Genomic DNA, 14,720 nt, shown 5'->3' with positions numbered 1-14,720 from the left:
GAACTACACTATTTATGCCATCTCGAAATAATACTGCATGTTTTATAAGCAGATTCCTGTATGTTCATTCTTCTATGGTATAGTTTAAGATGCTTTTCTCTTCCCTTTCTCTTACCACTGAGAACACTGCATGGCCTATTACACAGCTCAGTGATTCAAATAAAGCAATGATGGAGGAGTACAATCTGGCCTCATATCTTGCTGTGTCAGATTTCAACTTTCTCATGTCATTCTCAATGCTATCTTACTATTCTGTGACAGAGCCCTAGCTATTGCTCTTAATTGTAGGTAAGAGATTTCCATTCAATAAAATAGATAGCTTTATGTGCCATTTATTAGGCTGTGGCTATCTGCAAGCATCAAGGCCACTTTGCCTATCCACCTTTGCACAGAAAAGCTCGTAACTTCACTCTTACACCGTACTCCCAGTTTCATTTATCTGCTTATTCCCTCAGCACACTGCCAATCTTAGACTGCAAACAGCCTGGGATGAGGATTGCTGCTGCAATTTAGATAATGCTGTTTTGATCCCTGACAAGTATTAATTATTTTAAGTATATATTAAGTATATATATATTAAGTATTTTAACAAAAGAAGTAGTAGTAACAGTCGCTCAAGACTTCTTTTTTTTAAAGAGTTTGAAATTAAAATACATCCAAACAGACATTCTTACGTACAGAGTGCCTCATGCTTTATATTACAGCATGTAAATCACTTGGCACATTGCGTCCAGAAAGCCTGTACTTCTAAAAATAATTGAGAAAGTCTGGGGGCAAAAAATAACTCTTATTTTCGTACAGTTACCTGTTCCAAAGCTTTAACAGAATTGTAGGGACATTATTTCATCATGAAATACCTACCGATCTGTGTCTATTCTACGGCTGTTTCTCAGAATTTAACATCTGAGTCTACTCAAAAACAGATCACTTGATCGCTAGTTTCACATTCAGACACCTGCCTCCAGTTCTCTCTCAGCATAGACTTTCCAAGTGAATTCGATGTGGGCTCAAATGCAGGAAAATACATAAGTGTTCAAGTCCCGAAGAGACTAAGGGCTGGAAACCCTGGTTTCATCAAGGCATCTCCTCACAGAATTGAGTAGATGCTCTTAGATCTGGTAGCAATGCAGTTTGTCACACTCTTTTCTTTGGCATTTCCTATTAATCACTGCCATACTGAGTGGTGTGGCTCTTCTTCCTAGGTGCCAATACTCCCTCTATGCTACACACTAAGCTTTGGCTTAAGGCTGTGGAAATACTCAAGCTCTGAAGAGCATAAAAATGAATCAACACGGTCTCAAACACGTTTCTTCAGTAACCTGTCCCTTAATCCCTCTCTGCTCCTGAAAAGTTGGGATAACAGCACTTCTGTCCCTTCTCGTGGTGGTGACTCCTGACAGCTGAAAGGTGCTCAAACATATTGGCAATGAAGGCTGTACAAGAACTCCAAATAGGTTTAAAATGCTTAACAAGGACAGGATTCCAACAGCAGAATAGATTTCCTTGTAAGTGACAAACTACAAGCCAGAAAGACGTCCTGGCACCTTGCTGCAGCAAGTTTGTAAGGGAGAATGTTGTGATTTTACATATCCACAACCTCTTTTAACATACAAAACCAAATGTTATGAAGTGAGACACATACAAAAATGTTAAGCATAACACACTATATGCAATGCAGATAACTTTACAAAAGAGGAAAACCACTAAAAGATGTAAAAAACTAAACAATGCTCTTGCTGAGTGATTCAGGAGATAAAGGGCAGCAAATTAAGGCAAACTGCTATTCCTGAGAACATATGTATGAAGCACTAAAATAATAGAATTTCTCTGTTATTGGTCCTCATCATAAATGCTGTTTCTTTAAATGCATTCTGAATTTGTTAATAAAATCAAATACGGTAAGTTAATTTCAGTACATGGTGAATTGGTTTTTCTAGTCAAGATTGCAGGTGAAGTAATTCCAGCAGTTTCATCCACATCTCATTTACTTAATATTAACACTAGTAGGTCTTGCATCCTTTTTTTTCATTTTGCTCCTTGCCTCCTGCTTCTCCTCTCTGAAAGCTCATTCACCTGGAAACAAGCTAATAGAAGTTCACTTAAAAATGTAAAGTAGTCCGCGCAGGAGATCAAGAGAAACTTACTCCAGCAATCTGGTGTGATTGAGTTGATGGGAGGGTGGCATACGGCAGCAACTGAAGGTAATCACCTTCCTTCCAGAATTGTCTTCACCTAGTGAACAAAACAGTTAGTAAAGACACCACTCATTTACTTACGCAATGGGACTTCAGTGATGTGAACAAACGGCTTATATCTTCCGATATTTGGGGCTACCTCTATCTCCCATCATTACTCAAAACATTCTGTGAAACTTCACTGTCAAATCACACCATGCCTATAGAAAGCACTTTGGCCACAGCTGCACTGAAATGAAGCAGCTGCTGGGCAAATGACGAAGCTGAGAAAGTCATATTCAGAGGTGGTTGGTGGTGCTCAGCTCCCGATAGGGAACACTCAGGTCCTCCTGCAGCATTCAGTCATGGAATAAAAAGGCCTGCTTTCCCTACTAGTCTTGGAAGTGACCTGTTTTCAAACTCTTCATGCTTTATTTCTGGCATTTATCAGAATACCGCTCTGCATACAAGCACCTTGGCCATCTGCTTTGTCACTATCTAACTTAGATTTTTTATTATTTTTTTAAACCAACTTCAGTTTCCTTAGACATTCTTTTCCAGAAGCACCGCTACATTCAGATCACATTTAAAATGCAACCAGCAAGGTATACAAGTATGCTTTTCACAACCTGAAGTGCCCATGCTTTTGTTCCTCTGACAAAACATGTATTGCTGTGCTCAGGCTTATTTACTCTGACTCACAACAGCTTCATCCACTTTGTCCATGTAGACAAGGCTGGAGTTCATGCCATGCCCATCCCACACCCAAATTACACTATCTGGAAAGCCTGGCACAGAGGTTAAGTCATGCTTGTACTGAAGGTAACTCAGCACTGAAGACTGTGAGGTGTTAGGATTTTAACATATACCGATATGGAAAATGCCATTCCTGTTAAAACAACGCGGAAACAAATGTTTAGACTGAATTCATGCCTGAGACATTCTTGGTCTAGTTTCAATGTTCAAACTAAGTGATATTTAAAATTTGCTTCCATTGCCAATAAAGCACCAAAGTCTGGCTTTGACATCAGTAGGAGTAAAATAAATTTAAGAATTGGGTATTTTTAGATGATCTTTATAATTCTGTTGTTCCCCTTTCATCCCTAATTAAGTAATGAATAAATAAAATCGTGAGCATTTCTATGAAAAGTGGGTAGAACAGCTTCAGACACTTCTTAAGTTGTTCTAATTTGTATTACTTCTTGATCTGAACAAACAGAACATTTCCCAGCTTTGCAAACACCTATTTTCCATGAAAATCTGCTGCTGATAGTAATATGGTTTCCTTCATTCAGCTCAGGAAGAGGTGGCCGACCTCACCTGACAGATTGCTGTAGGAAAAAAGCCCTGTATTTGCTTTGTCCGGCTCCTACCTAGTTGTGCTAAACAGTACTTACGGAGGTCATGATGGGACAAGCATCTATTTAAACTCATTTCATTTTAGGTGCAGAAGCAGAAAAAGGAGGGAAAAGATGAGATTAATGCTTAATGACTTTTCACCCACGAACACGGACTGAGAGACATCTCCTGCATTATCAATTCCAAGCCTGTGTTATCAAACAGGACCTGTACCACATAATCTTTCCACTGATTTGCGGGGCTCTATCCTAAGAAAACATGTTAGGTTTTTCTGTTTCTTGCTCCTCGGGCTCACTCCTTTGACAACTAGCAACTTGCTTTCTCAATTCCAGTCTAAAAGTCAATGCAACTTTGCCCCAATTTGTTTGTGTGACAATGACATCACGCAGCTGAAGCAGTGCTTCTCCTTCAGTACTATTTACCATCCCAAAGGACTCTCTAGGCAAGAATCATATCCCCTCCCAGCCTGCATTTTACTGCTTGTAAAAAAGTTAGGTCTTCTGTCTCTTCCCCAGCCCAGCTATTCTCTGCCCTGCTTCACTCTGAACACATCTTTCCTAAACATCAGTGACAAGACTTACATACTAAATTGCACATGACCATCGCATACAGGACTTAAAAGGATTTCTTAATAATATCAATATCATTGCATTTATTGAAAACTAAGATTAAGTGTTAATTCAGTTTGACAGCTAGAGCTGGATTATCTCTGATGGCCACCCCACTCTCATTTGACGGAGGACCACTTGCCCCTTTTTTATGCATACAATCAAAGAACCTTTTGCTGTTTGCTTTAATATCCTTTAAAGATCTAACTCGGCTTGACTTTTTGCAATTAGCACTTTAGTCCTAGAGTTTTGATTTCCAAAACACAGCTTTCTCTGCTGGCTCATTCTTTCTTCCTGTTCCTTTCTGCAGATTGCTTATTTTCATTATATTTCTCAGAGGTGTTTTTTCATCCAGCACAAGCTCTTTTCCTTCATTAAAAATAAATTCTGATTCCTGTGTTTGATCACCACTAAAGGAAGAATATGCACAACATCACAATTATATGTACTCAGGTATGTCTGCATACTGTTCTTTAAGAGGCCATAATTTTATTTCCTTATTATTTTTAAGTGTCTTATTTGATACTCTCAGGGTACTTATAAGGGCATTATAATGTGATGTACTAAATGTGATGTACTAAAATTAAATTAAAACATTTATAAAACCCTGTTCTCTAAACCACGACTCAATTGTGAAAAAATTGCTGTGTTACAACGCACTGTAGAATATTTTATTTGTTAGAGACAATCATTTTTATGAGCAAAATAAATTTCAGGAAGGTTTCCAGTTAAATTACTAACTGAGTCACTAATTGTTACTGCTGGTCACACTCGAATGTTTGAATTACAAGGCAGAAAAAAATAACCAGCTTCCTAAAAGACTGTAGATACACTTAGAACATAAACAAACATATTTACATGGTTTCAGTAACAGGAAAACTGAGGCAGAGGAACTTTCTCAAAATTACCAGCAAAGCACCTCATTTTCCCACCTCACTGTGCCACACAGGCATCAACAGCAAGCCAGAAAAAGTGAGTGAGAACCTTAACTCCATTAAAAATGAAATAAAGCTGTGCCAGCTGCCCATTAGTGATGACAGCTACAGAGAGAAAATAGGGTGTTCTTTCCTCATAGGCATCAATAACGTTTTGATCAACATCAAATTTTAACATGACGCATGAAGTGCTGATCAAAACAGAAGCAGCCTTTCCTCACCCTTCACCAGAAGGGCTGTGACTGCACAACCTGGGAAACTCCCATCGCATTTGCTAGAGCATGTGTCTCCCAGTCTGACATAGTTTGAATCCCACAGTCTTGAGGATAGACACTTTACCCGAAACATGGAACAGTGCAATTTGAAGGGTAAAGTGGGGAGTGGCAGTTACCTGCACATTCAAAGGACAGTGTAACTAGAAGCATGCTGATTTTAAATCAGCACAGAGTATACTTTTGTCCCACAAAACCTGCATTTCCCTACTACCTGGACTTAAACAAGGAAGAACTCAAAGATGTCTCATTTTCTACGGGGGAAAAAGCAAAAAGAAGCGTAGCATCAGCTTTGCTCCTACATGTCCTACATACTTCTACATGTCCTTCCAGGTCAAAAATATAGTTTTCACATTAACCCACTTTATTTCATAGGTCACTAAACACTTTCAGACTAAAGCTGATAACTTTTTCCATACTCTTTGGAAAACGTGCTCACCCTCTTATCTTTCTGCAGTGGTTTTTGAGCTCCAGATTTTTAGGAGGCATATTCAAAGACTGAGAGCCTTAACTGCTTGGGCACATGCACTCCTCTAGCCACCAACCTATGCCTTTTTTAAAAGTCACTGGCTCACATTCTGCCCTCATACACCAAAAAGGTCCAATAAGACATCTCTTGCCCATGGGTCGGAAGCTCCTGCCTTTGGATCAGGTACTTGCTGCCATGCAGACACGTTCGCAGGCATCAGGATTATTCCCTCGGGACTATCGGTCATGGCAGCCGCAGAGCACAGGGAGGCCCAGCCGCTTGGCCAGTCAAAAGAGGTGTGTAAAGTGCACTGTCTAGAATGTCATCTACGCCCATTAAAATACAAGTTACGCGCTGTGGTTTTACTTGTCTGGATTCCACTGAAATGGACATGAATCACACAGTGCTTTTGATATCAAGCTCTGCAGGAGAAGTAAAAGAAAAGGTTACAGTAAGACATAGGGAAGGGTAAGTGGGTAGGGGGATTGTTCTACTTTTTAATTAAGAATTTGGATGGCACAGCCCTTGCTAATTGCTTCTTGCAAAGGAAAAGTTCTTTCTAATAATATATAGCTCATTCCACTTGCATATAAGATCTTTTGAATACTGCAATCTTAGGATGACTTTTTAAGAGCTTTTGTTCTGATGATACTAAACATTACTAATTTATAAGTGAAAAGTGAAATATCATTTTACTTCACTGAAGCTTGTCATAACCACATCACAGCAAAGAACAATCCTCAAGTCAATAGAGTTTGTCATTGGTTTCAACGAGAGTAGAAGTAGGGTCAAAATCCAGGGGACTTGCTGCATCAGTGAAAATACTTGCTCAGAGATTTGTTTCTTTAATAGCATTTAATCCAGAGAAAAAGAGTCTAACCTTCAATTACACTACATTAAATGGTGAGACAAGCTGTGCTTTCAAGCCTCCTTCTACTCTCTACAATTCAGGGGAATACAGGGTCACAGAAAAGCCATTATGAAACTTTTGTGTTTTGCCTAGGCTGAGTAATGGACTGTAAAAACACCTACAACTAATCCAGTACAAGTCTCTGCCCATTCATAATGGCAGACTTCTTAGATCAGAAATACACAGCCAAGATAAGACATCAGCAGGAGAAGCTTAAACCTTTAGCTGCAGAGTTCTGCATCCTTTTCTCTTGGCATTGATCATCTCAGCTGATCATATGGAAATATATTACAACAGATATCAGCCAGCTTAAAGTTGAAATATTAACATATCCATTGCAATGTTTATCCCTTGGAGCAGAGACCAGATCTACCAAGGAAACACGGAAAATGACATCAACTCTAAATTCCAAGAGTCAATTAATTTTGATTTCACAAAGCTCCCTTTTTGTATTCATTCTTCTGGATTCTGTGCTGTTAATTTAGAATTCAGCCATCGGTGAGAGGATTGCACCTGTACTGCACCTGGCTAATTCTGGAAAGTGCTAAAATTGTAACTAAAATCAAGCACCTGGTCAGGTGTCTTTCTAAACAGGAATGACTGTAAGTGCATGTTCCGGAGATTTCATATGTCAGGCACCTTGCTCATTCCCCTCGGAAAGTAAAGATTCCCCACCAAAGATTTGTCCATGAGCAATTTTTCTTTTAAATTTTATCTAAGAAAAATACTTTACCATAGCATTTATTTTTTTTTTTTTTGGATCAGCTGAAAGCAAAGGGACAGACTGCTTTTTGATGGAATTAGTTATTTATGTTTCATCTGTGTTCCCGTTAAAGTATGTAAAATAGGCTGAAATAAAAGCAAGTTAAAGGAATTCCTGAAGCTAATCTCTGTAATGTCAGTACAGTTCTATCTGGCCTACTCTCTGGACTAGAAAAATGCTCTAGTCTTAAAAGAGGCACTGAAAATCAAAATTGCTTTCAGTGGTGCAAAACTAAGTATTTTGATCATTCACAGAAAGCAAAAAAGGAAAGCAAAGAAACAGCAGGATAGTCAAACCAAAAGGGAATATAATTTACATTTACTTGGTAAAGAGGAAATAGTGCTACTTTTCTTTTTAATAAGGTATATTCAGGGTAGAATGACATTGTATATTGTCAGGATATTCAAACTCAAAATTGAGTTCACATTCACATTTGAATTTTGCACTTGGAGCCATCATTTATTTTAGTAAGCCTGTTGGTCTACTAAATTATATTTAAAGCAAACACAGTATATTTTCTCAGATTCAACAAGAAAGCATATCCATATATTTTCATATAATAAACTCAGCTTTGTCTTTAAAAAAGACACAATAACTTAGTCTGATGTTCAAAGTAAGGAATATGGTAAATGAGGATTTATTTCCTTTCACAGTCTGAGAAGAAAATGGAGAAAGAAGCAAGAGGAAAACTGGTGCAGAATTTGGAAAATCCACGTTCAATTCCTGCCTAAAGCATTTGAAATAATGTTTCTATGACTCAGGTAACTTCTCTCTTCATTAGAGCAGGAAATCCTTTTCATTGATATCAACCTTTATTTTGGAACTTCTCTCATAGCAATTGAGAGAAAAACAACACCCAAATGGTTAGGCCATGCTTTGTCAAGTGGAAAGCCCACATTAAAACCTGTTTGCTCTGCAAATAGGTTACAAACCAGGGCCCTCAGCTTCCCTCTTGAGAAGCGCCCAAGTCTTAGGTCTTTGCAGTTGATTTGTTGTTTTCCCCCAAAGGGTACTCATGAAACAAAGGCAGAGATACCAATTCCAGGAATACCCCTTGGAAATAAAAAAATTAACAAAGTAAACCTGTTAAGAAAACAAAATAAAAATCTTTAAATCCGGTTGTTTTCTGTGGCACTGCAATTTAAGGACCACAGATGTGCTCCTGAAAGTTCTGCGAGCAGCAGCAGAGCTGTCACTGAGATGGACTGAAAATTCCTAAGACTTGTGTCTTAGGCCTATTAGGTAACTCACTGCAGTTTCTCCTTACTCAGTCTGGTCTACATACTATTCCAATCAGTTTCTAATGCACTGCTTCAAAATCAGAAAGGGGCATGAAATCAACCAGATCTTGAAGAAAAATAAGGAGTCTCTACAAAGATCCAGACTGGATACCTAAAATGTTTAAATGTAACCAGAAAAGCAATAAAAGACTGAAAAGGAAAATACTGATTTAAAACAATGACGGACTTTGATTCCATTAAAAAGTTTTGTCTAACACATTAAAGGATGTCACTGGCAATTAATGAAAACACAAACATCAGAGACAGAAACCTACTAAATAAGGCACATATTCAAAAAACGTACTGCAAAAAGTTGTTGGCAATCATATTATAAAAGCAAACCATAGAAAATACAGAAGCTTGATGCATGATATATGCTTTTATGTCCCTTCCTTTTCTCCACAAAGGAATATGATCTTGCATTTCTTTTGGGGCAACAAATTGAAATTTCTCATTCAAAATAGAAATAAAAAGAACCATCACTACAGCACTGTTACATTTACATACGCTTAGTCAACTGCACATTGGTATTTGTTACATAGATCAGTCTGTAATAAACAATAATTAAAGCTTACATCTTTTAAAAATGTCCTCTCCTTATTTAATTAATTGTATTTTCATGCTCTAGGAACAGAACTCAAAAAGTCTCCTTTGTGTATAGTCAGAGCTATTGTTATGGAAAGCAGGTGTAATCACTTTAATTTGTGAGAAGCAAGAAGGAATTTTAGATTTTTCCTTTTTAATTAACTGTTGGAAACTAGATCACTGTAAAAGAAGGATAAATTACAGCAAATATTTTCACCTAAATTCTTTCTTAAACCACTTCAAACAACACATCTCAATGTCTTTCAATCACAGAATTAAAACCGAAGGAACAGCTTTCAGAATTGCTTTAAAACTGCCATTCCAGACACTGAAATTATTCTTCGTTTTATTCAGGGAGATTAAAACCATTAGAAACTAGGTACAAATAACCCTTCAGAACTAACACCAGCTAAAATAGACAAATACCAAGTCCTTATGACTTCTGGGGCAGCTTTGAATAAATCACGAATGAGAAGCAACAACAAACATTCACTAAATAATTGTGCATGACTAAAGTTGAAACAGTAAACACATGGCCCCTCACAGTTTGCTGTTGTGTCGTTGTAGAGACGGACACGACACAACTGAATGGTATTAGAATGGCTCAAAATGGCTCCTTTATTACAGAAAGGGTGTGCCTTTTATACATAGTCGAAGGTACTAGAAGAAGGTAGCGTGGCCTTTGCTTATAGGTCAAACACTTGGTTTTCACATTCTAATTGGGTAACAATTAGCAGCTTCTGGCTGGGCTCATGCCCCTGGATGTTGAGGGAGAAAGTTCCGCAAACGTGTCCAAACTCAGTACACACAACTTCCCATCTTAAGGGTACACTGGGAATTTGTCAAGGTCAATGTCTTCAACCAATGCCAGGTTACCAGCAGTCCAGCTGCCGTCCCCCACACTGTTGAGTATACTAGGAGGAGAGAAAAAGAAATGTCTTGAAGATCTCTTTCAAAGCATTATCACTTAGCACTGCCTAATACAGCAGATGGAAGAGGTTCTTAAGTGGACAGTTATAGTGACTCTGGTGTACCCAGCATGTCTGCTAATACATCTATTTCACACTTTGTCAGTTTGATTTCAATGGTTTCATTAATAACTTTTCTATCTTAGTATTTCTCCGATGCCAAAACATCCCAGTGGGTTAGCAGGTAGTAGCTTTTGAATTTCAAGAATGTGAAACTGTTATGTCCTTGTTAATGGATGAGTCTTACATTGGGGGTTAGTTCTGAAGAAAGTAAAGACAATTATTACCCTGTGTATAAATAGCTTCAAGAAGTAACTATGGGTAAAACTCTCCTCTCAAACTCAGGAAGGTACCTATGCATAGCCCGAGTTCATAATTTTCCTGAAAAAAATCATAATTTAGACTCACTAAATTATGAGGTACAAAAAATGTGCACAATTAAACACAATCTTAGATTTCACCAGGATGAGTAGTGTTAAATACTTTTTTTGTTGTGTATTGTATAGATTTCTTTAGTTCAGGACTTGACTATCAATGGTATTTTAACAAGCACACTGATTCAAAAAATAAGCCAAAAGGAAAAAATATGCAATGCACACTTTAAAGAGGTGCTTTTACATTATAAATATGCCTGCATGTCTTAAACATTGCCAGAATGCTTTAAAAACAAATAACTGTAAACAGTAAATGATCCAACATTCAAGTACTCTACATACCCATAGCTTCTCTCCATGTCACAACAGAAAGTCAGGTGACAAATTCGGTTAACATTTATGTCAACAGTTTCCTTTCTGCCTTTTGTAAGTGATTTTACAGTAACCCCTATATCTCCAGTTGCACATCCTTTCCAGGGCAAACTAGAACAATGATTATGTTTGGCTATGCAACACTTTAGGCTATTTGGGAAAAAAGACAACTCATCATAAGTAAAGTACAGATCTGTTACAGCCCCAGTTAGGCCTTAGATTATAATATATTGCTATAGTTATACTTTAAAGCAAGATTAAGCCCAAATATTTGGCTCATAATACACCTGTAGAAAAGCACTGAGTTGACATATTATTATTCATCTGCTTTTCAGGATGAAGGCTGAAAGCATCAGCATGATTCTTATGCACCACTTTGAGGTGGACAGTAAGAAAAATGTGGTAAGGGACACAGTAAGGGAAAGCCATAGTATTTTCCAAACATACCTGCTAATTGGATGATGCCATGTCTTGCAACGTCATAGTAGGGGTGATTGATATTTAGTCCAGGATCCTCATGTGGTGGAGGCACAAATGTTTCTTCCTGTTCTGACTGTGGATCTTCTGCTTCATCTTTCTGCAGTTCTAAAGGAGCAAGTAAGAATGCTTAAGTGCTAACGAACAGAGAAAAATTCTTGCCTCTGATACGTTATTGAAGGGATGAATTGTGGCTCGGTTTGACAAAAACACAGGTCTTTATCGCTATTTGCTGCAGTTACAAATCAGTTTCTTGTTCTTTACCCTTTCTCATGTGTGGAAAAAGCAGCTCTTCGATATCTCAAAGCTACCTTCATGTCCTTAAGATTAGTATCTACTGTGATGCTTACAAAAATCTTGACAATGACTGGACAGCTGGCATGCTGTCACCTTGCTATTCACAACTACTGGTGGTGTCTCCTCATTTTCTACACTCCCACAATATGCTTGTCGTATCCATCTACAGCTTCTTGCCTTTTATTTTAAGGTTGTCCCACCGGAAAAGTCCAAGTTTCAGCACGCTAATATGTGCGTTGACAGCTACTCTGTATTAATGCCCCATGTGAACGCACTCTGAGAGTAAACTTTGCATAAAGGGAGCAAATTGCAACCAAATCTCCATCTCACCTTCACCAAAATCCACTGCTTCCTTGAAATCCTTTAACCTCCCGAACTTGCAATAGGCAAGGTAGCCAAATGTTCATCCAGCACAAACTCCAGCCAGAGGCCAACAAAGACGTAAAAGTCTGCTCAAAAGCCCAATGGGCATCCTTCCCTCAACTTCAGTAGATTCTGGACTAGATCCTAGAACTAAAATCTACTCTGCACTGAAATGAGAAAAACAAGGTGAGTTTCAGGTTTTTTTTGGTTTTCTTTTGGGTTGAGTTTTTTTCCAAGCTTCTTCCAAAGTATTGCAAGGTTCAAAATGATCTGACCCCAAGTACACACCCAAACAAACACAGATTCTGGGATAATTACTATCACTAATACTTCTACACTATTCATATGAACGTTTTCTAAAAACTTGCACAAATAACATTAAATTAACACACTAATACATGAGTGTCTTGGTGGTTTAAGAGAAGAAAAGGCACACATAAAGGGAAAACAAGGTTCTGATAAGGTGCACCATGCCCTGTATATCATCCACCTCTTTTTCATTTAAGTTTCAATAAGGTAGAATGAAGTTTTATCTATAACATTATTACTGCCACCTGAAAAAGTACTTCAAGAACATTTTTGCTTTTTGATCATCTGCATATTTCATATGCCTTGACCACCACACAACACACAGTAGGGCAGGCAGAATATATTAAGTATTGATTTCAGCCAAATTTATGTGCCAGTAGCTAATAAGTGTTAGAGAAAAACGCTCACTAAATATTTCTGAATGCTTTCCATTCACAGTTTCTTGGTATCTTTCCATCCTATAAACAGCCACATGAAAGCTTTATTGTCACATTTTTATTTTTAATGTGATTTGTACCAAAAATGCATTTCATAAGGATGAAAAATGCCACTACTGGCTGGGCTTCTCAAAGACAAAGAGGCGTCAGGAACATGTGTACTACTTTTACATTTCTTTATGTCTGAATTCACATTAAAGCCTCCTCAGAAAATAAAACAGCAATCCTATAGGAAAATATAAAAATCTGCCTTTAGAAATACACCATTAGAGTACTCTTTATACACATAAAAAAAGTTTATATTTTTATTATCATCTCCAAAATGTGTATTTTCCTACCCTGTAAAAGTGTATCATATATAAAAAGCTACACTAACCTTAACTAGAAAACTATTTTTTTCACTTCAAAGGATGTTTTTTACCCAAGAGCTCAAAGAGTAAGACAAATATAACGCAGGCTGTGAATTTTATGCATTTTCCTTTTTAAAATAAAGTCATGCTAAAACTCAGAACAAGGAAAACATAACTTTTTGAGTTATTATACTTTTGAGTTTTTGAGGATGCTCAGGCAGAGGGGAAGAAAACCAAAGCAAAGCAAAGCAAAGCAAAGCAAATAGATCTAGAAGGCTCTTGCTCCAGGGTTCATCCTGGCATCCCCAAAAACTCAAGGGGAAAAAAAAGGTAGCACTTACCTTTCAAAATGATGGGGCTCTTAACGTCATGGTCATATTGCTCAGTTCGACTAACATCTTTGGAGATAACATGCAATACAGCAATCCCTGTGCTCATTCAATACTTGTCTGCTTGGAGTAATGACTCCCATTTGTGCCACAATATGTGATGATGGCAATATTCCAATAGCCTAGAATTGCACTAGGAACATCTACCAATAATTCATAAAACCTGCATGTATTAAACTAACCTTCAATCCTAATGGCTTTAATAGGGTACACATCAGTACAGTGGCTGTAACTCATATTGGATTGCTCCAAGAAGTATTACAAAATGTTGGTGAAGCTTCTCACTCCTGCAGTTGCTCTGTTAAATAACCTGTAACTCCAGAGAAATGCCACTTGAAGTATAATAAAAAATACTTACCTATTTCAGCTAACTTCTCATAGTCAATCTCAGACATGTTTCCCCTTAGGCATAAGTCTGTGCAGATCTTGCTAACCAACTCCTGCAGGACAAAATGGTCCTTGGGTCAATCCTACAAAAAAGAAAAAAAAAATAGCTGTCATCACAACGAGGCTTATTCTACCCCACTATACACTTAACAAAAAGAAAAAACAAACAAACAATCTCAGAAATCCTACCGTCCAATTCTTGTTGAGGAACCTGCTCATCAGCATTTGGCCACCGTTTTCTTACAACACAGAGTACTATAAAGGTATTTTAAAACAGCAGTCCAAAAATAGTAAAGTTATTATAATAACAAGGTTTTCTACAAACTGACCTGGTTTTATTTCAGGGGGATTGTTCTTCAAAGTACTTAAAAATAACATTATTAATGATAAACATACAAACTGTAGATTAATCCATTTCCAAAACCAACTTAAACCTTTATTTTTTCTTAACTTTACTTCTCTGATGAAGAAGTTACATATACTCCATACCCTCACACCAAAGTCACTTATTCTATCACAGTTATAAGTTCTATTACAGGAAGCATTCTATGCCTTGCATTTCACATGAAAGAGCTTCGTGAAAATTTAAAGTGAGCATTTACATATAAAAACCTGAAAAAACAGTGGTTCCTGTGCGTAATC

The 14,720-nt window shown here is 37.5% G+C and overlaps 1 protein-coding gene across 1 annotated transcript in view; it reads right to left on the bottom strand.

The window, feature by feature from the left end:
• LOC104278197 (rho GTPase-activating protein 8-like) overlaps positions 1–14,086 on the bottom strand; it is a 56,449-nt gene extending 42,363 nt beyond the window's left edge. The window contains exons 1-3 of the mRNA XM_009875102.1: positions 14,050–14,086; positions 11,517–11,654; positions 2,145–2,232 (exon numbers count right to left, since the gene is read on the bottom strand). Coding sequence (XP_009873404.1) covers positions 2,145–2,232; positions 11,517–11,654; positions 14,050–14,086 — 263 coding nt within the window. The remainder of the gene's footprint in view (positions 1–2,144; positions 2,233–11,516; positions 11,655–14,049) is intronic.
• Between the last annotated feature and the right edge of the window lie 634 nt (positions 14,087–14,720).

The sequence above is a fragment of the Apaloderma vittatum genome, unplaced genomic scaffold (assembly GCF_000703405.1).
Source record: "Apaloderma vittatum isolate BGI_N311 unplaced genomic scaffold, ASM70340v1 scaffold7718, whole genome shotgun sequence".
NCBI lineage: Eukaryota > Metazoa > Chordata > Aves > Trogoniformes > Trogonidae > Apaloderma > Apaloderma vittatum.
This window is presented reverse-complemented; position numbering and strand designations above follow the sequence as displayed.